The sequence below is a fragment of the Zootoca vivipara genome, chromosome 1 (assembly GCF_963506605.1).
Source record: "Zootoca vivipara chromosome 1, rZooViv1.1, whole genome shotgun sequence".
Taxonomy (NCBI): Eukaryota; Metazoa; Chordata; class Lepidosauria; order Squamata; family Lacertidae; genus Zootoca; species Zootoca vivipara.
Genome location: NC_083276.1, coordinates 77623662 through 77648318, shown reverse-complemented (window position 1 = coordinate 77648318; position 24657 = coordinate 77623662). Strand labels below are relative to the sequence as shown.

The 24657-nt window shown below is 44.1% G+C and overlaps 1 protein-coding gene across 4 annotated transcripts in view; it reads right to left on the bottom strand.

The window, feature by feature from the left end:
- LRP5 (LDL receptor related protein 5) overlaps nt 1-24657 on the bottom strand; it is a 188315-nt gene that overhangs the window by 102592 nt on the left and 61066 nt on the right. The window contains exon 1 of one of the 4 annotated variants that reach the window (XM_035130368.2): nt 11832-12179. The exons of the other annotated variants lie outside the window; for them this stretch is intronic. Coding sequence (XP_034986259.1) covers nt 11832-12051 — 220 coding nt within the window. The 5' untranslated portion in view covers nt 12052-12179. Of the gene's footprint in view, nt 1-11831; nt 12180-24657 lie in introns of those variants that run through there. 4 annotated transcript variants of the gene reach the window in all.

Here is a 24657-nt window from a genome sequence, read left to right as displayed (position 1 = left end):
CACAGATCAGGAAAACCTTCCAGTCAGGCAATAGCACCCAAGTTTTGGAAGAATTTAACTACTTTATTGGGAGATTTTTAAACATATTGAAAGGAATAGAAATTATAGCTACTGCAGCGGTGTGTGGGAGGAACCCCCTGTTGCTGCGTCTCTGACTGTCAACACTTGGTAGGTTCTGATAAAATTAGGAAGCGTAAATGATCTAAACCCTTGTGGGCACCCCAAACAGTGCAGTGTGTGGTTGGCCAATAAACTTTCTTAACACAACTTTCAGGTGACAGCATTCATTTGCTTTCAGAGGCATAACACCAATCCGTCACTGGATGGCTGTATATCACTAATTAATCTGTGTTAAAACTGAGTTTCCAAAACCAACAATTGAAACGTTAACAATCCCAGTTTTTTGGCAAATAAAAAAACACAGAGGTGCACTGCTGAATGCTAACAGTCATGTAAACATGATTAGGAAACTATACGCACATTTTCTGACACATTTCCAAAATATCTGCCTTGCAGATTCATAAGAATTATCAATATTCAGAGGTCAATGCTGATTGATATAGCCCCCAGTCTTTGGAAACTTACTGTATTGCTATGTCCCTAAAAAGAGAACACCCGCCAGGTGTGCATAAAATAGCAGAGGATGCTAAAGTGTGCCATAAAATAATGAGATGGACATTACCCCTTCCCTTCTCAAATGTACATGTATAAAAAAGCTAGTTCCTGGGATTCCACCACACTCTACTGTCCCACCAAAGCTCAATTCATATTCGTCAGTAGTAACATATGAGCCATTTCTTCATGGGAAGACACACACAGACACACACTCTTAAATAAACATTTTGATCCAGGAATAGCAAGGGCAAAAACAACTACATTGGACTAAAGACACAGGACCTACCATAGGACTAGGCAGAGTGAGAACTGAGCTAGCCTCCAATACTCTTTCAATTAAAACAGGATGACACAAGAAGGAATAATCTAAGTAAGACAGCAGAGGCAGCAAAATCAACGCCTGCCTCAGAAACTAGAGACAAGGAGAAGTTCATTGCCCATCTAGATTCCAAACTTTATCCACTTATCTGCCTAAAACCTTTAGGCACAGGAATGGGCATGTACCTCCCCACTTGCAAGGAAGAGAGAAGTGTAAGAGCCAAGGTGGCAGGTACACTATCTGTGTAGAAGCAGCTAAAGCAGGCATGGCCAAACTTCCCAACCCTTCCTGTAAACTTTCATATGCAGTTTGGTAGGACCAGCAGCACAGCTAGTTGTCAGTATTACACTTGCTGTATTCTAGTAATATGACTCTAGAGTAGGGGTGTCTAACCTGTGACCCTCTGAGTTGCTGCTTGACTACAACTCCCATCAGCTCCAGGCAGCATGGCCAGTAGTCAAGGATGAGGAGAGTAGGTAAGTCCAGAAACATATGGAGAGGGCCACAGGCTGGCCACTCCTGTTCTGGAGAGTGATAAAGAAACAGACACCAAGGAGATGGTTTTAGAACAGGCATGCCCAAACTGTGGCCCTCCAGATGTTTTGGCCTACAACTCCCATGATTCCTAGCTAACAGAACCAGTAGTGAGGGATGATGGGGACTGTAGTCCAAAACATCTGGAGGGCCGAAGTTTGGGGATGCCTGTTTTAGAAGGTGAGGGGCATGGGGAGGCCCTGCATCATATGCTCCACAGAGCAGTCTTCAATTCCAGATTATTAGCTGCTGGCAAACAAAGTATTGGTCATCTGCAACTAATTCTATTTCAAAGCTACATCAAAAAATTTATTCTCCCAATTGGCTGAACATCTCTTGGAAAGGAGTGCAAATTCCAGAGTTACCTTCTGCAAATGCTTTAACTGTTGGTTGGTTTTGTACAACTTTTCTTTTAGTTAAAGGATGACACACATGAGGAGGAGAATATGGATCCCACAGCAAGTCCAGTAACTCATAAGTAACAAATACAAAATAAGATTCTCACTTACTGCATTAAATGACCACAGCTTTAAACTAGAAATATATGTTCAGTTTAAACCAGGCTTCCTCAAACTCGGCCCTCTAGATGTTTTTGGCCCACAACTCCCATGATCCCTAGCTAGCAGGATCAGTGGTCAGGGATGATGGGAATTGTAGTCTCAAAACATCTGGAGGGCCGAGTTTGAGGAAGCCTGGTTTAAACCTTATGCAGTGTGGCCTTCACACAGAGCCCCTGGTTGTTTCATGGACTACTGACCCTGTGCCACTTCCACTGCCACTAACCAGGTTTCCCTGGAAATATATTCATACTCAGTCAGGTTGTAATGTATTAACAAAGATTCCAGTTTATTGTGGATGTAAACAAGTTTTAAATACTTTGAAACACTGTAATCCGATTCACTCTCTCTGTCTTCCCTCTGTCTCTAACGCACTCTGACTCCTATGCCTCCCACCCACAAGAAACCAATCCCCGAGCTGTCTTCCCAACTGTCTAAACCTCCAGCTAAGCCTTGTAAAAAGCAGGTAGGCTCCACCTCTGGACTTTTCTGTTGGTCTACCTATTAACATTAACCTCTCCAAAAGGAAATGCTGCAAATACAAATTAAGTAATATACATCAGATTGCTAAGTAGCAGTCGCATCTACCATGGTGAAGTCTCACAGTTCGTGTGAGTTTAGAAAATTGGGGAGGGGGCCGTTTGTCTAGGGCAAGCATGGGTGTGGAACAGAACATACAGTGTGAATTTTAGGTTTCAAGTGATTCAAGTCAGACTTATTAGTAATCCACTACAATTTGGGATCTATTTCCTCTACTCCATTTAAATCTCATTTTATGCAGCTTAGCTAACCGGATCCAGATGCACCTTACAGACTAACACTTATTGTGGTATGAGCTTTCATAGTCAAGAGGCTTCTTCATTCAAGACATGAAGTGGACTGGAAAGATGGTTTTCCTCCACCGTACCTCAACCCACATGGGGTGTATATGTCATGTATCTGATGAGGACAGCTCTTATCGATTAAAGGTCATGCCATAAGAAACCAGTAAGTCTTTAAATACCGCAGAACACCGGCTTGTATCCAAAGTGCCTTCTGCTTGCAAAATGCCTCTTACACCTATGGAAAGCTGGTTCCAGCCTAGCAGAAAAACACAGGGTGAGAAAGGGGACCCCAAATCTAGGGAGGTTCTCCAATTCCCTGTCTTTATGGCCCAACTGAGATTATATGTTAAAGCCGTATCTTCCTTACTCAATTGTCTCTCACACTCTCCATACATTGAAGCACAGCACTACAAGCCTTGTGGTTGCACAAGTGTTCAGCAAAACAGCACTAATACATTTCTCTTTTAACTCATGGTTTGGGGTACAAAGGGTGGCCACATCCACATGCAACAATAAGCCAGACTTTCTGGTTTGTTGCATCTTATCAGGAACTAGTGGATTTCAGCCCGTTCAATAACGGGCGCTAGAATCCTGGGGTTCGGAGAAGCGCTTGCGCAGCGCTTCTCCGAAGCCTGGGACCTGTCCTTGTTGTCGGCGGCAGGGGGGCAGGAACGGAGGAGGAGAAAGCACTGTTTTCTCCTCCTCCGTTCCTCTCCCCCAGCCACCGAGAGGAAGGAGACATCCCGGGGTTCGGAGAAGCGCTTGCACAGCGCTTCTCCGAACCCTGGGACCTGTCCTTGCTGTCGGCGGCAGGGGGACAGGAACGGAGGAGGAGAAAGTGCTGCTTTCTCCTCCTTCCTTCCTCTCCTCCAGCCACCGACAGGAAGGACGCGGGACACAAATGCCTACCTCGCCGCTGCTGCTTCGCGGCCTCCCACCGCTCCTCTTATGGGCCAGGGAGGGTTGTGAGGAGGAGGCCTCCGCCGGCCTCCACCCTCGCTTCCCTGACGTGCCCTGCAGTGAGGCGGTGTCCGGCCAGGAGCGGCGGTTGGAGGAGGCAGGGGGGGGAGAGCACGCACGTGCAGTCTCTCCGTCCAATCCCTGTGTCCCTGGGGCACATGCGCAGTAACCCAGGGACACACGGAAAACTTGGACGCAGAGACACTTGCATATTATTATATAGAATGAGTCTGATCACTCCTGGTTTGCTTCTCCTAGTTTGCACAAGCAGGATAAGCAAAGTGTGGAGCCTTGGCTTCAGGTTCCTTCCAGACCAGGGATCATGGTTTGCTGCTCCTTAACAAGCCACAATCAGCAAGCCAACAAGCCACTGTTTCACGGTGGCAAGGAGCAGACTATATTCTTCGAGAATGGATCCTGACAGTGTCCTCCATTTGAATGTCTTTCGGAATACCAATTCTGTAACATTTTACTTCATGTAAAACATTAAAACAGATAGAACCCCTGAAAGCTATATATTTAAGAAAGACATGGAATATGTGCAGCTTTATATGATTTGCATTTTATACAGGTCTTTATAATGCTCCACATATTTGACAACTATAAATGGAGAAGCATTGGGAACTCTGAAGACACAGGTAGGGAGGAGTCAAGCTTTAGGACAGGGTGGGGAAGCCTAAGGGTCACATTCTGTCAAGGACAACCTTCCAGGGACTGCATAGACAAGGCCTGAGGCAAAAGCAGGTGAAGCAATGGATGAGACCCTTACCTTTGTAAGGCTGGAGTACATTCTAGCCACACAAAATGAGTGACGTATCCACACACACACCGATCCATCCTCCATTCAGGACCAGCAAGGGCCATTATCACAGTTCAAACACTCTTCAACTAGATCAGGGGTGTCCAAACTTTTTTCAAAGAGGGCCAGATTTGATTAAATGAAGGGCCGTGAGGGCCGACCAGAGAGCTTACCAAAGTTTTTGACCTTTTTTAGGATTGAAGTTACTGAGGTTTTTTTAGGATTTTACCCCAGGAAATAAACTGCCACAGGGGCCAGATTAAACCGACCGGCAGGCCAGATTAGGCCCCCAAAACAGACTTTGGACCTGCCTGAACTAGACAAACAACTTGGGGTACAGGGCTGGTGAGGGGTGAGCTTGGGAAGAAAGGAGCAGCCTAGTCTCCAAGGATTAGAGGGACTTGGCCATTTTCAGCTCCTAGGCTTGAGAAGCTTCACCCCTGGCTTTAGGAGAAAACTAACACAATGTTGTACTGTTAATACCAATGCCGTAGAGAGACCACCTAGTTCAGATGTTTTACTTATTCGGATCTTCTAAATATTCATAGGGCCTGATCAGATGTTATTTTCAAGTCTGGTATAAGAGAGTGCCAGCTTGGGTGCATCAATATCCTCTCATATTCCTCTGAAACTATGATAGTTCAGGGAGAGCCCAAGTACAGTTAAGTGCTATAATTCAACTGAGTCTGTACAGGGAGCAAGAATGGGGCATGAGTGACCCCAAGATTCACACCTGTCACTATCATTTTATTACATATACCGTATGTCAAAAAGCTAATTCCGTCAACTGATCCTACTCTGCAGCAAACAGCCCAGCAATCAGGACTCATTGCTATTGTTCATGCCCATCTTCCTTTTGTGCTTTCGTAACACCCACTCATCCCATGCAGAATAAAAATACAGCTCATATGCACCTCTGAATTTGTCATTCATTACATACTAAAATGTACATTAAAAATCAAGGACTGGTTGTTTTCTTTTACACCACCAAGACAGCCAAACATGTAATGCAAAGAGAAAATGAGGGAAAGAGAGCAAACTTTAAAAACCCGAGAAGCTCTTACTAAGCAACCTTACTAATACAGTCCATATGTAAAGACTAAAGTCAACTTAGGAAATATGAGGCACAAAATAAAAGTTTCCCTAAAATTTGAGTTTTATTTTAGCAATATGTTGGACAATGTCAAACTTCAGGCTTCAATATCCCATTAAAGTTGTATTTACCAAAGTCTGAAATTCAACATTGTCTTCTTAACAGGGAAGAGGAAAAGGCTTATGGTGTTACAGCATAGTTTGGTTCCCTATAACCATATACTAGACACACATACAATATTTCACTGCCTTTTCCTCAATGAGCCAGTGGACTTGGGAGAGAGACAGGAAAAAGGTCTCCTTGTTAATTCTCCTTGACCTCTCAGTGGCTTTTGATACCATCAACCATGATATCCTTCTGGAGCAGCTGTCCAAATTAAGGGTGGGTGGCACTGTTTGGATGTTCAAATTTCAATGTGCTCCAGCCCCATGGAGCCTTCAGTGCAAGTCAGATGAACATGCTGAATCCAATTTCCAGGAATTTAAGACAGTGGCTCAGGCAGCAGTTCATATATGCACCAAGTTTTCATGAATGTAAGAACAGCTGGAGAAATTGTTCAGGCAAGCGGACAGCACATGTGGCATTAACACATAGGCTTTGACATAATATGTTCCCACAGTTCTTCGGGGGGGGGGGTGGACTCCCCTGGCCAGCATGAAGCCTCTCAGCCCCCACCATCATGATGTGGCAAAGGTGGTGCAGCAATAAAACTGCTAGCACATTTGCAAAGCTAAGCAGGTCTGGTATGATTGTATGTGGGACCGTGTGTTGAGTTTCCTGCATCACACAAGGTTGGACTAGATGACTCTAGGGGTCCCTTCCAACTCCACAATTCTATGGTTTAAAAGTACATAGAGCTAAAAGAGGAAGTTTTTCCTCTTTCACTTCTGTGAGCTTTTCAATGTTTATAATACCTACAGAGAGACCAGAATGGCAGAGGTAAGGATAAGTAAATCTAGGAGACTGATGGGAAGAAAATGTGGTTGACCTGGGAGGCAGCAGAGGAAGGGGAGGGAAGGAAGGAAGGAAGGAAGGAAGGAAGGAAGGAAGGAAGGAAGGAAGGAAGGAAGGAAGGAAGGAAGGAAGGAAGGGCTGTAGAATGCATAAGAGGATTGACCGTGCATACATCAGATCCAGTAAAACAGACATTTTTGAAACTGCATGAAGTTTTTACATGTTTTCCCCACATTACAGATCACATTTTTCTCCATAGACTAACCATAGGAATCACAATCTGCTGCTTTCCAGCACTACTTTGGCCCAAAAACAATTCAAAAGGATCTGTTTTAATTCTACTGCATGCAACTTTTACCCAAACCCCATGGAAAAGCAGTGTTTTCATATTCATGTGCATTTTCTTTCTATATGTCAGGGGCAGGAAGCCCACAGCACTCTCTCAAAATTGTGAATGTGCCCACAGACCAAAAAGGATTGGCAACCCCTGCCTTAACTTAAGTTCTATGGAAATCCCAAGGTCAAGCAGTTTTTAAGCACAGAGTTCAGTGAGGTAATTTCACATGCTGTTCTAATCCCAATAGTTTTTTTAAAAAGCAAAACAAGCAGATGACTACAATCTTCAACAGTTCATTTCATAAACTGGAGGATTGAAGTTAAAATCGCTTGCTTCAGAAATATGCCTACTGTGTTTAGAATTTCACAACCATCAACTGTTAAGTGCACATTTAAGAAGCTGTGTGTTGGCAACTGATCAATCTTTAAATCAGCTTTAGAAATAAAAATAAAAAACTGGAGCCATTTTCTACTTGCTTTCTCATTAACATATTCCTTTCACACTTGGAAATCAGTTTGAATTCTCAAACACATATAGCAAAAAAGCATAGTACACTTTCAAAACTGAAATGATCAGAATCCTAAAAAGTTCTCACATAAAGTACCACAAGACTGCTTTTCACTTGTGGGCCATCTACAACCCTAACCTGATCTATAAAAAAAAAAAAAAAATGTCCGGTAGCACCTTAGAGACCAACTAAGTTTGTTTTGGGTATAAGCTTTCATGTGCATGCACACTTCTTCAGATACCATGCATGCACACAAAAGCTTATACCCAGAACAAACTTAGTTAAGTCTCTAAGGTGCTACTGGACATTATGTGTGTGTGTGTGTGTGTGTGTGTGTGTGTGTGTTTATATATACACATACATACATATATATTGACTGTGTCAGACCAACACAGCTACCTACCTGAATCCTAACCTGATCTAATATCCCTAAATTTAAATAAATTTATTTCCTTTGTAATTTAAATCACGATTGCTATTGCCTTGATGTAAACCAAGGCAGGCTGGCAGCTGGATTTAGTAACCTTCCAAGAACATTCATCTTGAGAAAACTAAATGGAACATTAACCTAACATTCTGAAGTATGTGAGCTTTCAAAAAATTTTTATTTATGTTGAACACTGCCCTCCCGCTATAATGTGTATTAGGAGAACAAACAACAGACTATGCATTTCACTGCACATACTACCTATACCAGGGGTAGGCAACCTAAGGCCCGTGGGCTGGATGCAGCCCATCGCCTTCTAAAGCTGGCCCAGCATGTTTTTACATGAGTAGAATGTGTCATTTTATTTAAAATGCATCTCTGGGTTATTTGTGGGGCATGGGAAATCATTCATTCCCCTCCCCCCAAAAAAATAGTCCGGCCCACCACATGGTCTGAGGGAAGGTGGACCGGCCCACAGCTAAAAAAGGTTGCTGACCCCTGACCTATACTCAAGCAGTAGCAGTCCAATTTAATGTGTGCCGAGAGGAGAAATGAACGTTTCTAGCAATGCATGTTATATGCCAGTGACAGAATAGGAAATGAGAACAGAAAAGTACCGGTATTTGGGGCTCATGTGGAGAAAGAACCAGTGGCCCTCCAGATGTTGCTGGACTGCAACTCCCATTGCCCCTGGCAACGGGCCATACTGAATGAATCTGATGGAACTGAGGTCCAATAACACTGGAAAATCCACCAAGTCCCCTCCCATGGCTTATTTTCTTAACTTTAGGAGGCCCGCACAGTAAGTGTGCAATGCACTTCTGCGCAGTTCAAATGGCACTGATTTGGGGGTCTAGAGCACTATATCAGCATTTCTGCTTCCAGGATTCCAGATATTGGGAAGTGTGGGGGTGGATGGGGGAATAGTAGGGGAAGAAACAAGAAAGAATAAGTATTTTTATTTCTCACTGCTCTCCTGCTGGTCAACACAGCTAAGAGAGACTAGCGTGAGCACCACAAAATGAATACAGGGTATTGCAGAATTAACATTACTATCTTACCCAGAAACCCTTATACACTGCTTTTGTGTGTTAAAAGTTCCAACGGGATGCATAGCAAACTTGTCTCTGGACACACTCTTTGATAAGTAACCACAAACAAGCTCAACCAACAGCTGTCCAGAAAAAGGCAAAAATATACTATTGTAAGTAATTAGATATAGCCAACCAACTGTCAATTTTGAAAAAAAGTGACAAAAAAGTTCACAGGTATACTAGAATATAGGATCCCTTATGCAAAATACTCGTAATAGACGAAATGATAACACCAATGCTTTATTTAAATGAAAAGGTGAGGCTTAAATATCCTAGACTCTACCACTTAACACAGCTCTGCTAAATGCCAGCCACAAATGATATCCAACATTAAACATACTGAAGAGTAGACCCAGTAAAATCAATGGACTTAAAGATTTCAATGGATTGGACCCCCCCCCCCCCGTATTATTAGTTATCACCCATTGATTGCAATTATTTTTTGTGTATATCTAACATTGGATATAACCCACTGTTTATAGTCATTTAAAATTTTATCGGTTACGGTTTTAATGTTACGGAAATTCTTTATTTGGTTAGAGAATAAATATTAACTGAATCCCTACCAAAGTAAATTAAACACATATTTTCTATTGGATGTGCTGCTGTAAACGAATTTTGCCCAAACTAACAGGTATACAGCAGCTGCCCTTTTTCACCCTAAGCTGCTGGCCACCTTAAGTACCCTTAAGTACACAGAGTTCATTTGTTCATTTAACAAAGGTACATGGTGGCTGTGTTCATATTCCTTTAAAATTTATCAGAGAACAGCCCCTCTTTGGGGTTATTTTGGCCTCAGTTTGCCCCACACAAGATTTTAAACAGAAGCCCTACTAAATAAAACAAGAACATTCCTCAGAGAACTGAGCTCCTGGAATTTTTTTAAAAAGACCACAATATGTTACCTCACCACTGTAACAAACTAGTGGATCAATGACACCAAGATTCTGCAAATGACTTGACTCCTAAAATATTTTATCATAAAGAGATTCAATTACCACATTTTTCCATGTAGAAGACTGGGTTTCCCCCCCTAAAAAATAATGTCACATTTTGGGGGCGTCTTATACACAGATACATCTCCCCCATTTTCTTAAATCAGAATCCCCCCCAAATATACATGGGGGCATCTTATAGACGGAAAAATACGGTATCAGAGGTTCAGAAGCCTTTTCACAAACACACACCTATAGTTAAAACCATGCACAAACAGAACACAGCGGCTGTGGAGGAATTTTAGTCAGAGCTCCCATGTTAAATGATAGTTCTAGTAACTAATGCAAGATAAGTGGGTGGCCTAATACGAATTACCCTGAGGGGGTGCTCTACTGACTGTTAGCCACACTGCTATATTTCTTCAACTACTTGGGAAATTACAACAATTAACATTCATTAGTGCATCAAAACTTCAGTTTGCTGACTGCTACGCAGACAACAAGCAGACCAGGCTACCGCGTGAGGCTCCCTGAGTGCAAACTGGAACTTTCCTGTAGGCAATGACAGAAAGGAGCAAAAAAGTACAGCTCCTTTCGGGTGGCAACCCCTGGATCACTTTCTAATTATTATCACCACACTGGTATTCAGACATTTAAACACTGTGGGGATTTCGGCAAGAATAGAACAAATGTTCTCAAATTGGACAAGTAAGTCCACATTTGCTTTGTGCACTACATTCAAACGCAGAAGTAAAGCCACTTTTCCAGCCCAATGGAAGAAGCCATTGGGAAAATACAGCTACAACCATCACCACCACCCTTCTTAATCTCCATATATCACATATGAATGCAGAAAGTTCCCAGGCAAAATTTAAACACACACACAAATGTGCACAGAAGTTTAAGGAAGAAGCAGAAGAGAAGCGTGATTCCCTCCAAAAGTTTAAAACTAGTGCTAATTGATATGGAAATGGACGTGATTGTCTGAACGCTCCGAGCAGTCAAGGGAACAAATGTTCACTGTAGCTAAAGTCTGGGTAAACCCCCAGACAGACAAACTCTTCTCAGAAGTCTGTTTTGCCAAGTGTTAAGTTTCACAAGTCAAGCAAGTCTTTCCCTCCCTCCCTCCGTTTCTCCCCCATACCCTCCCCTTTACAACTTTAAAATAAAAGGAAAGAAGATCTGCTTTCCCCCCCCCAACCCCCACTCCCAACGCTGATGCCAAAAGTTTGATTCTGCCTGTGATCGACACCCGACACCAGCTCCTCCAAACTCCAGGGAAATCACTGCGTCTGAGGGCCGCAAAGCGCTGGGAACGGGGAGGGGGGAGACTTTTGTCTCGCTCTCGAGGCACAAGGTTGAGCTCGAAAGCCCAGCAGCATGCAAAAGGCGACGGGAATCCTTTCCTGGCCAGCAGGAAAAAGGAAGGCTCACCCCACACACACATCAAACAAAACACCCTACATTTATTTTTTGGTGCTGGGGGATGAGTAGGTCACGCAAGCGCCGAGAACTTGTTGGCGGGGGGGGGGGGAAGCCACAACGAAGCAGCTTTCCGTCCTTTTTCTTGCCCGATCTGGTACGGGTCGCCCTCGCAAACACCCCGCTGTGCCTCTTGCGGATCCTGGCCCCGAGGTCCTCACGGCCACGAGTCTCCTCGATCCCCCCCCCACTCGTTTTTTCCACCCTCCGCTTTTCCTCCCTGCCGCCGCCGCCTCCGTCCCATGCCAGCCTCCTCCATTCCCACCAAGTCCCACTTCTCGAGTTGCGCGGAGAAGTTTCCGTCTCCACAACAAAAGGCTTCCCCGCTCTCCCCGAGCCCGGGAAAGGCAGCTGCCGCCCGCCGGATCCCCCTCCCCTCGCCCCGAAACTTACCCCCGACGGCGGCGCCCAAGCTGCCCCGAAACACCACGGCGGCCAGCAGGGACAGGAGCAGCAGCCGAGGCGGCGGCGCTGCCGCCTCCATGTTGTGCCGCAGCAGCAGCTGCCCGCCGAGTGGCTCAGGCGGGCTCCATGCTCCGAGTGCGCCGCGCTCGGCAGACGGGGAGGGAGGCGCTCTATGGATTCCCCACCTCCTCCGCCGCCGCCTCCTCATCTAGGCGCTGCTGCCGCTCTGGGAAGGAGAGGGGGGAAGGGGACTTGGGAGCCTCCCGCTTCCCTCCAGCCCCAGAACGAGCTGAGCGGAAGCCAAGGGACCGCCCCGCCCCTTTCCCCGGCGTGGGACAACCGCGCGCCCCCTACTCGGCCGTCGCCGCTCCTCTCGCCTGTTGCTGGCTCGCCTGCTCAGCGAAAGAGCGCCAGGTGGCCAGCTCTCCCTTCGTCAGGTCTTACTCCTAGGCGAGCAAGAAGTCACCACCCACCGGGTGGAGGGCGGGAAGAGACCCGCAAACGGCAACCCGGGTTTAGGGTGCGACCTTGAGCCGTCCAGGTAGTAAGTAGCCTGTCCCGGGGGGGGGGGGGCTTCCTCGGACGTAAACGTTCCCCACTCAGTTCCCAAGTAAGTGCAGCTCAGTCTCATGGGATGGCAGCCCCAAGGTACGCTCCCCTATGGGGTCTAACAGGGGTGGCAACTTAAATAAAGTATGGGGGGGTTTCAGACCACATTATTTGAATGGCAATGCCCATCCACTGGGGGGACTCAGCCCCCTCAAATATTTTATTGGGGGGTGCAAAGGGACCTCAGCTCCTAGGAGTTGGCCACTATGGGTCGTTGGCAGGAGCCCCAAACCCAGGGGCGGCATTGCAGTTCATGAAAGCTGCTCAAATGGTTCAAGGAGCTGCTAGGGTTGCTCTCTTTTTCGGGCGGGCGGAGGCTTGTGCCTTGAAAATCAGCTTGACTGGCACGTTCAGCAAGTGAATCCCCCCCCCCAATGTATCTCACTTTGCTTCTGGAAAGGCTGCACACCTTTCCTTCTAGGAAAAAGGTAGTTCCAAAGCTGGGATGGGGAACCTGTGGCACTCCAGATGTCCTACGATTCCAGGCTCCCAGCAGCCGCAGCCAGCATGTCAGGCCAGGGGTCAGTGATGCAGAGAGTTGCTGAACTACAACATCTGGAGGGCTACACAAGCTCCCTGTTCTTCTAAAGTGGGACATGCAATACTCACCAATAGAAATTCCTTGCGTGTTAAGTGCCTGAAGATTAACCCTGCATGAGAAATAGCATGCTGCTGTAGGGCAGCGTGTTTATAGCATTAAGTCTACTACATGTGAGAAAATGGCTACAATGCTACATTCACCACATCAAATAAGAAACATTTTTAGTAGTCCACCAATCAAATCTAGCAGTCCACTCATTCCATATGCCATGAAAGCAGAGGCACTTTGTCAGATGGCCTCTGTCAATTCACTCCTGTCAAAACCTGAAAGTAGTCTAGACACTAGGCCACACCATAGACTTCAGTGGCTAGACATATGGCCTGAAGCCAAACTAGCATTTGGTTAATCTATTTAAGACCGGAGCACTTATTTTAGCTTCCTATCCTATTGAAAATTATAACACTTGCCATGTTAGAAATAATTTCAAGCAGGGGAAGAGGAAGCTTGAGCACCTGCATGTTTTACATCTCCCCTGAGATGTGTGGGCTTTGCATCTACCTAGAACTTGGGCATCTAATTGTGAGAAAAATGCACAAGTGACTCCATGTGCTCACATGTTACCCAGGAAGTTCAAGAAGAAACCTTTCCCCCATTCTTACTAGTAAGGCAGGCAGCTTTACATGTTACAATGTGCAAGTGTTCCCAATTTAAAACATAAAGTAGAACCAATGGGGAGACCTCTCATGTCCCCTTGCAGAAATCTCTTTTTCAGACCACTGTTTTTGGTCTTGGGTTAATGCTTCTTCCCCAGCACATTAGTTTAGGGAGCAGCAATGCCTTGACAACACAGGGTGCATGTACTGTTTCTTACCGGAGGCACCTGTCAAACAAGTGGTGCCTCATGCTTCCAGTCTGACACAGGAAAGAGTGAGGAGGCCAGATAAAATTGGGACAGGGAGTAGATGTGGTCCGTAGGCCTTCAGATAACTAATCCTGCTCTAGACTGAATTCAGTGTTTTTCTAGTAATATTGGCCTCATTCATTCCTATATTAAATATCTGATACACCAATTAAAGTATCATAGACATTGCTGTTTCCTTCAGACACAGCATTACATTTAATAACTAGAACTAACCCATGACCAGAGCAATGAATAACACAAATTATATACCATGTGCTTAGCCTTCTACAAACAGATGTAGATTATGGGAGACACTTGTTTTACAGAATGTGTGCTTACCTTTATTAATCAGGGCTCTTTAGCCAGGACTAAAGTAAGGACAAACATTATTAGCATTTTAACAAACCCAGTACATTTTTTCCAGAGGTGAGATAGGGATTATTGCTAGCTTCCTTGCTATTCAGTATGGGTAAATGTGAATGAAATACCAAAAGCATTGTTATCTGGCAGTTTTTGTCTGCCAAAAATTGAGGATACAAAAATCCCCCCTCTCATGTATTCTGACATGATCAACACAAATAGTACTGTGATATCTGTTTAATAAATGCTATCCTTTGTTTTCAAGTTTAGCATAAAAGCAACTTACGATAGTAACAGAATTTGCTCCCGTTTAGAGTGCTGTACTACGAACTGGTCTCAAGAGCAGGGTTCAAATCCCCACTGAAGCTCACTGGGTGACCTTGGCCAGTCACCATCTCTTAGCCTAACTTACCTCACAGGGTTGTTGTAAGGATGAAATGGAGAAGAGAAGAATCATGTACACAACCTTGGAAGATAAAGGTGGTATATAAATAAATAATATACTGTAATAAACATTCTGCACATGAACAGCTGTCAGACTGTATCTCATTCAAACCAATAGATCCTTAAAAATATATGGGAATCTTTATTTATTTTTCAAATGTTGGAAATTTATTACATCTAACACTGTATTATTTAGATATAATTGGCTATCATGAGATTCCACCAGAACAGTGAGGCCAACATGTTCCTGCCTACTTAGGGTTTCTTAATTAAAATAAACTCAACTCCATTATAGTACAGTAGGGTTTGGGGTACTGACTGCATTAAAGGGAATACAGAAGCAAAAATTAAGGTGGATTCTTTGTAGTTGATCTGCCTTTCCTTCCTGCTTAATTTTTGGAACAAATTTAAGTTCTTTGGATAGTAAAATCCAGGCTTTTCTTACTAATGTATGGGTTAGGCTTACCAGAATGGCGGATTCTTAGAAGGTTTATGTTGTAAAGAAACATCCAATGTGAAATATATATACTTAAGATGGATATATGTATCCCTACTGAAGTGACTCCTAATGTGATGTACTGGTTGGAGTATTGGACTACAATGGGGAAAATCCAGGTTCAAATCCCCACTCAGCCAGGAAGCTCACTAGGTGACTTTGGGTCATTCGCTTGCTACCTCGCAAGGTTGTTGTGAGTGTAAAAAGCAGAGGGAATCATGTATGCCACCTTCAGCTCTTTGGAGGAAAATCAGGCTATAAATGTAACAAACACAGCTGGGTATGTCATCAGATGGCTTTGATGGTGTTTCCTGCTTGGCAGGGGGTTGGACTGGATGGCCCTTGTGGTCTCTTCCAACTCTATGATTCTATGATTCAGATAGAGCTCAGGGTTTCTTCCACACTAGCTGTTTTATCTGAAATGACATCATTAATTCACCCAGTTATTAAATATAATGCAGATGATGTTGCATCCCAGAGCTTTTCCTGTTGTCCTCCCACCTTTATAAAGCCACTTCGTGGAGGCTGCCAGTCCACAAAGTTAGAACAAAGCATTATTGAAGCATCTGGCAGGTGGAATGGCCCTTATATTGATGCTGTCCTGCCATTTTTCACTGTTTGCCCACATTTTAAACTAGGCTTTACTTCTACCTGATACCAACCCTTAAAGTTGTGGTTTCCTGTTCACTCCCAGCCATGACTCAGCTAAACTGGCCATATATATATATATATATATATATATATATATATATATATATATATATATACAGTTGGCCCTTTTCATGTTGTGATGTGCTCTGAGATCTATGGATGAAGAGAAGTATGCAAGGGGAGTCCTGGTGAGACAAGATGGTGAGCGCCCTAGGAGTGCTGAACTCAAAGGGACCGCCAACACCAACAGGGTTCTCTGGCTGGTCCCACGCTGCCAATGCCACCACTGTCACAAACAAGGGGGAGCCAGAGACTCAAGAGGGCTGAGCAGAGCCCCCAACCTCTTCCCCTAACAACCTCAGCTCCACGGGGACTGGGATCGCCCCAGCAGCGATCCAACAGTACTCGGAGGTCTGGAGGCCTCTGGAGCTGAACAGAACACAGCGGAGTCCCCCACCCGACCCAGCTGAACACTCACCAGCCTCCACTGCCACCACCCTGCAGCCATCGAGAGAGAAGTAGGAGGGGACCGGGAGTGCCAGGGAGGCCATGTAGAAGCACACGGCCCAGTCCAAACCCGGCCCTGACCTGACCTCTCTGGCGACAGGCGCGAGGGAAGCAGACAGAGGCCAATCAGGGAGCCACACAAACTCCTTTAATTTTTAACATTTTACTACAGAATCCCACCCTTAACTGATCCCCACTCCCTCATTGTGTGTACAGGTGTGTAGGTGTGCATGCACATGTGCATCCACAAACAACCACCACACCCCCTCTCTCTGGCCCCACCCCATCTGTCTCTTGCATGTCTGCCTGTTAACCCCTCTATGTCAACTGTTTGTCTTGTCGGTCTGCTTGTCTGCCTCTGGCTTTGTCAACACTGCTGAGGTGACCACGGTGACCCTAGAGAAGTCATTAAAACACAGCCCAGGCATGACAAAAATGGCCACCTAATCTAGATGCTCTAAAAGCCTCCAGTCAACAATGCCTGTTCAACTCAACAACACCCAGGAACCACCACCACTAAAACTCCTAATCACAACACCCCTAACTCCAAAAGGACACTGCACACATCTCAAACCAAAACCACCAGGGAGATTGAGATAGCACCAACCAGAGAGATGGTGAACAGCACTGAGACCACAACATCCCCCCAGAACCTGAGGGAAATGGAATTGAAACTTGCAGAGCTATTGAAGACTCCCCTGAAGACAATAATCAGTGATCTGACCTCCAAAGTGGAAACCCTCACTAATACCATCTCTGCTCTAGAAAATAAGAACCAAATGCAAGAAAGACTAATAGAGCAGCTCCGAGAAGATAACACACATGTGAAAAATCAATTAGCTGAACTGGTAAGCCACCTGGAAACAGAAAGCACAGAAATGAGAATTAAACAAAGCGGACTTTGAAAATCGCAGTAGGCGATGCAACATCTTCTTCTGCAACTTCTCTGAAAAAGTGGTACAAATTGAATGGGTCCTTGTCTCCCGATTATTGCTCCGTTAGATTCTCTATCTGAGGATCTCAGCATTCCTTTGTATAACTATGGGCATGATCCATCTAAAATTGCATATACTGTATTTCATCCTCTCCAATGAGAATGTTAAGGTTGCAATCATCTGTGCAATCTTCTACTTTTGCAGGACTACGCTCTGTTGAACATAATGGTAGTTACTTCCAACTATACAAATGAGTGAGCCACACACTCGTTCCATTGAAATAAGTGAAACTTACAGCTCAGTCTTGTACATGTCTATTCAAAAGCAAGCCCCAGTCAGGATTGCAGCCTCAATATATATACCTATGGTTGGATTTGTCCTTAGGGCATTTTCATGTCACACTAAAAAGTGTTTTGAGCTTCTTCTGTGCTGTTTGCGTGCATGTTGCAATTGTAGGGCTAGGAAACAACAGAAATTAAAAGTCCAGCCATTTACATTAGCATTTACAGACACATAGACAGCTAGACATGCTTACAGAATTGTTGGGGAAATGTCCTTGGGTTTCCTGAAGAAAACATGACGGCTAAACTAGTTTCAAACTAGATTAACTTCCCAATCCTCTATTAAGAGAGATGCCTCCAGTACATAAGACTAGATGTCCTGAGGCCTCAATATGAAGAATCTACTCCAAAACATCATTCCTGCTGATCCTTGAGCAAACCATCTTCCAGCTCCATCTTGTTTAATATAAAACACTGCTGTAGCTTGTTCTGTTTATTTATGCAAAGATAAAGACAAGCTAAATAGTATTCAAGGGCACCGATATTGATCAGATCTTGAAAGTAGTGGCAAAATAACATAGGACTAGTAACACTATCTGCAATGTTAGCTCTGGAAGGACAGCAGTACAATCTCAGATAATATGTGGGCAGGGTATGGCTTATGGGAGACCTGCATGATTTGTTAAAGTAACCCTCCAACTATGAACTGTGATTGATAGTACCCCTGTTTTGGCAGTCCCAAACAGGCAACAAAAACAAGTTTGACTGAAAGACAGGTGGAATATGTTTGACTGGGTGGTCCCAAGTGTACAGGCTAGAAATTATTCTAGAAAAAATGCTTTAAGCCATGACTAGTTGCATTTGAGGCCAATGTTTTCCTCCTCCTTATTGCGTTGCTACGACTGTCATAATGCTTTAGTGTAAATAGAAGTGCATTAATTGGGCTGCGCAGCATGAAAAATCAAAGGGAATCTTGCTAGACTGTGACAAATAGCAGGTCTCCAGGCACAGGCCAATTTGCCTGTTAAAATTTCCTGACGGAAGCTAATATGAAACAATTATTTTAAAATAAATGTAATGGTTTAACATCAGTTTTGTTCCTGAGCAGAGACTCTCAAATTTTGTTAATCAGTGGGGTGCTGGTTCTGTGCAAAAGGCATTCTTGAGGCGCACCCCACCACGGTGATTGCAGCATCGTGGGATGAACCCACAGGAAAGAGGCTCCCATCACACTATGGTAACATCTAAATGGAACCAAAGTGAGACAATCACCAGAAAGCCAGTAACAAACATAGTCTATGGTGCTGTTTATTATAAGAAAACTGAAGGGTAATATTCTTACATCTCTCCCTTAAAATGGGAACATGAAGTACATCCTAGAAAGTTATGCTGCTCCCATACTAGGCTTTGCTAAATCCATCAATGAAACCTTACATTAATTTCAGAAATTATGGGGAGAACCTGGCACCCAGAAATTTTAGGGGACCCTTGCCCCCTGCAAACCCGTAACACTAAATTGGAATGAATTGTCAGGTCTATTCTCCACATAAGCTTTGTGCAAGCAAATCAAGATGGACACTGAATAAACCAGTTGCATGGGTGCAAGACTTTTGAGGGGGGCAGAAGAACCAACGTGATTTGTCTGTTAGTTAAGTATTTCTGTTGTTTTTCTTGATGGAGGGGCAGCTGCCCCCCTGGCTATGGGACACTGTTCCCGCAACCTCAGTCTCCTTCAGTCAGGGCCCTTACATGCCTGTCTGCCTTCCTTTCTGACATTTCCAATTGGCTTCCTGTTTCTCCTTAGTCTCAGTGTTTCTCTTGATGAACTCCAAATATAAAATGTAGTTGGCTCTGCCTGTCATTGACTTTGGTTCCACCTGTTGATAGTCTGCCTGCCTTCCATCTCACCAGTTCCAATGGGCACCAGCCACCACTGGGTGATGCACAATGCCTAAAAACAGGCATATGCAGAAAGATCTTCCTCAAAGAGTTTGCATGCCAAGCAAACTCAAGAACAAAACACCTTGAACAACAGTTCAAGTACAGAAAAAAGCAGAAATGCTGGCACCAAATAACACCGAGTTAAGGGTGCTCAAAGCATTTCAATATGTGGAAATATCTCTGTGTTGAAAGACCTCCAGTTCCTGAAGTTAGCTATTTTCCAGAAGCAATGAGTGGGTGTCAGTCAGTTGCCAGAATGAGGTACAGAGCGTGAGGACGCGACATATTTCACTGTTATGTGGGGACAAGTGCATGATGGGACTTTCAGGGTGATGTGATTCTGGATGCATTTGAGGGATTTCTGTTTCAACAGTGTATAAGGCATTGCTATGGGTGAAGCACTTGAGCAAAGGAATTTGTTTTCATATTTTTTTCAATAGGGCTTGTTTGTTTTATTGATTTTTGCCCTTCCCTGTAGCATAAGGCTTTGCTTGCTTTCCTGAGTGATCCTCTGGTGCAATTCCCTTTGATCATTTCTACAGCTGGTGCATAGCACACCAGGGCTACTGTGGGTCAATTTCTGGAGAAACCTACTGTAGAGATAGCAGATTGCACTAATGAACTTGCCCAAAACTATATATATTTGGTAATGATTTCAACTGTAGCTGGGGGGGGGGGGGGCGGAAATCTAGGATGAAAGCCATCATGCTCGTGTGGATAGGGAAGTGATAGCAAAACTAAAAGCATACATTTGTTTGCAGTCACACAATATGTTAGCAGCAAAACTGTTCCAACGTAACTTAAAAGAGCAGCCCTTCTGTATCAGACAAAAGGCCCATCTATATACCTACTGTGGCCAACCAGGTGCCTATGGGATGCTCACAAGCAGCAGCAGCAACTCTTCCCACTTGTGATGGTATATAGAGGCACACTGCCATTGACAGTGGAAATAGAAAATAGTAAATATTGGTTGGTGGCTAGTGATAGCTTTATCCTCTATGTCATCCAAGCTACATCTCTTTTTACTTTCAGGCCATTGTTCTTACTCACTATTTCTCAAAATAAAGACGGTCTCTCTAGGGGACACGGCTGGAGAATGGAATAAAGGACTCACTGGTACTCAGGCCCAATGAGATCTCCACCAAAGAGGGGAGCAGGATTCTCTGGCTGCCTCTTGGTCGAATGAAAGCTCCATACCCCTTAGACCGGGGGCCAGCAAACTTTTTCAGACCTTGTGAAAAAAAATATGAACGAATTCCTATGCCCCACAAATAACCCAGAGATGCATTTTAAATAAAAGGACACATTCTACTCATGTAAAAACACCAGGCAGGCCCCACAAATAACCCAGAGGTGCATTTTAAATAAAAGGACGCATTCTACTCATGTAAAAACAGGCTGATTCCTGGATTGTCCGCGGGCTGGATTTAGAAGGCGATTGGGCCGCATCCGGCCCCTGGGCCTTAGTTTGAGGACCCTGCCTTAGACTATAGCATAGCCACAGCATGCCAATCTAAAATATTTTACTGCGTGGTGGAGGGCTCCAAATGGCGCCCTCCTCCACATTAGAGCCAACACTTAATAAAGACTTGCCACTCCATTCAGAGACAAATCCCAGCCACCCAGCCAGCTCAGGAGGAGAGGCCATCCATCAGATTCCCTATAAGAACCATCAGTCCTTGGCTGCTCAGTGGCAGCACTGCAGGATTAAGGTGCAGTAACTCCTCACTTAATAGTGGGACACAACCCTATCAACTTGAGTCTGCATTCCTACCCACCATCTTACTTACAACGAGTCCGGAAGATTCCTCCTCCTCAGTCTCAAAGTGTCCCACTTGTAGAAATCAGCAGGGAGAAAAATAGAATGAGTTGACTCTGCCATTGGCTCTGACTTCACCTACTGTTTGTTTGTCTCCTTGCCTTTGCCCCACCAGTCTCAATGGGTACCAACCGCCATTGTCATTTAAGCTGTGGCGTCCATGTGGCAGCACTACAGTGGTACCTTGGTTTAAGTACACAATTGGTTCCGTCTGTACTTAACCTGAAGCGAACTTTCCCATCGAAACAAATGGAAAGTGGATTAATCTGTTCCAGACGGTCCGCTGAGTACTTAAACTGAAGTGTACTTAACCTGAAGCGAACTTTCCCATTGAAAGTAATGGAAAGTGGATTAATCCGTTCCAGACGGGTCCGCGGAGTACTTAAAGTACTCAAACCGAAGCGTACTTAAACCGAGGTATGACTGTAATTTGCAAACAGGTTGCTCATATCCTCTTTTTGTGTGTTTGCAGTTGGCACACACTCCGTTTTTTTCAGTCATCTTATTCATTGGTACTCCAGTGAGAAGAACTTGACATATTTTTTGGGGGGGGAGGGGTGTTTGTCCACTCTCTTGGTCATTCTTTCCCCACCCCACCCCAATCTTGCTTACATAATTAAACTGCAGTTTGCTTGTTGTAATAACGAAATGGTTTGGCACAGTTCTGGTTTATAAGAATTGCAGGCATTCTGTGAGAATAAAAAACTGGGGGTGCTCAGTGTGGATGCCAAACTTTCTGTAAATTAAGACAAATCCTCTCTCCCAATTTTCTCCTTCAACTTCAGTTTGAAACATGGTCTGATGCCAAGAGCATGGAGGGGAATCAAATCAGTTGGGAGCCACTTATTTTGCTGTTTTTCCAAGCCTCTCCAGGGGTTCCTTGCAGTGTCAGAGGTTTGAAAAAACAGCAGGAGGCAGCAAGAGGGCTGTTGTGCTCTGTTGACTATAAGTCTGTGCTTAAAGAAGTTTGTCCAGGGCGGGGAAGAGATGGGAGGAGTTAGATGAAATAGGAAGACAGAATATGTTGAGAATGCGGCTGGATGTTATGAATAAAGAGCTCTTTAAGAATCAATTGAATCTAGTATGGCTAAAAGGGTGTATATAAAAGGGACTTCCTGATGCAAGGAGACATTTCTGTCATCCTGCTTCCATCTTTTCCCCTCCAAGCTCCATGCATGAGGGCTTCCTCCTGTTGCCCAAGATTTGGAGAAGTTTGCAAGGAAAAAGAGGCTTAGGTCTGACTAATTTCTCTTCCCCATCTCACCCAAGATTCCTGGGTGATTTATGCTGAAGCCGAATGTCAGTTGGAGAAGGTTGGGAAAGAGAAATCACCTTAATTCATAGGAAGATTTCCACATATATAAACACTGCAACTCATGCACTGAGAATTAAGCAGCCTGAAATATTTATTTTCATTGTCCATGCACCCCATAGCTGCCAAGTTTTCCTTTTTCTCGCGAGGAAGCCTATTCAGCATAAGGGAAAATCCCTTTAAAAAAGGGATAACTTGGCAGCTATGATGCACCCCAGTTTTTGAGTGGAACAGAGGAAATGGTATATAGATAGACGAAGCTAAAGATTAATTAAACAAAAACTTTATGATATTTGATCTAAACCTATGTACTTTTGATTCTCTTGGCAGCTCCAACATTATTGCTAAATACTATGCTGTTTATAATAATACAATTTATGCGTTTGTACAAAAGAGTCTGATGTTTAAAGCAGGGCTACCACCTACGGTAGTTGAAGAAATATTATGGTGAACTGTAGCATTAAGAAGCAAGTATTTTAGATCAATATGGGGCATACCCCCGGGTAAGTGTGTATGGAATTGTACTGCTAGTTAACTAACCAAATAATTAAATCTGCATACATTTGCAAATGACAAACTACTGCTTTATAGAAAAAACTATACTTTCTAGTTTTTAGATGGTGCATGTATGTGTCATAGTTAACGCTCATGTAGGCAAAGGATTCCTTTCTTCTCTTCTAAGGTGGTGCCTTCCATTTGACAGCTCTATGTTAAAAATAATTTTATTTCACCCCAAAAAATGTCTTGCCTAATTAATTTATGTTATTTTAATTGATTAAAATGGCTTGTATTGATTAACAAATCAATAATTTAAAGGCTACAGTCCTAGTATTAAATAACTTTCCTCACCATGTTTGATGTGTAGTCCAACTGTTGTAGAATATTCCCCTGTAGATGGCAGCATTGTTTAGTGTCATTACCATTGCTTAGTTAAGGGAGTTAAGATTTGTAAATGAAGAACTAGGAGAATTATTAACCATATTTGCCAGTGTTTTCAATATAAGTTGTTACTGGAAACACAAAGGCTTTGTTTCAGACGCCTTTGCAGCTTTGTTATATATACTGCCAACTTTGGACAACGGAGCCCAATTTTATTTCAGATACAGCTTGGGGACAGTTCTTAATAATAATGTTTAAAAGCGAAACCTCCTATAGGGTACACTCAAGCCTTTGGGCATGAGTGAAATAGCCCTTTGGGTCCTAGCCTTTGGCCTCAGTTGTACATCACAGTAAGTGAGAGTATGGCTTACCATGTATGACCCCTGAGAACAACCTTTAGTTGGAATAGCAACATAACAGTTAAGCAACCTATTTTACATCTCCAGTTTACTTTCAGCCATTATGCTATTATACTGCTGCACACCACCCCAGTCTCAGCAGTGTGAGATTCCAGGGGTTCGGGTTGCTTACCCAGGGTTTGTGTTTCATTCAGAATGAGGAAAAGGAGACTGTGGTGTCTTTATGATATATGGCTTATTTACATATATACACAACCTGAGCCTGTGATGGACTGGTTCACACTATTTACACCACTGAGGGGTCTTGCTTCTGCCATAGCCGCTGGCTCTCTCTCTGGCTTCCCAGCCTGCTGCCTTGCCTCCAGCTTCTAGCTTACACACACACACCTACCTGTCCACTGTGGCCTATGTCTTTCTAACTACTATAATAAAAATAAAAAGAATTTATTATTTATACCCCACCCATCTGGCTGAGTTTCCCCAGCCACTCTGGGCGGCTCCCAATCGAGTGTTAAAAACAATACAACATTAAATATTAAAAACTTCCCTAAACAGGGTCACCTTCAGTTGTCTTCTAAAAGTAAAATAGTTGCTTATTGCCTTGACATCTGCTGGGAGGGTGTTCCACAGGGCGGGTGCCACTACCGAGAAGGCCCTCTGGTTCCCTGTAATCTCACTTCTCGCAATGAGGGAACCGCCAGAAGGCCCTCAGTGCTGGATCTCAGAGTCCGGGATGAATGATGGGGGTGGAGACGCTCCTTCAGGTATACAGGACCAAC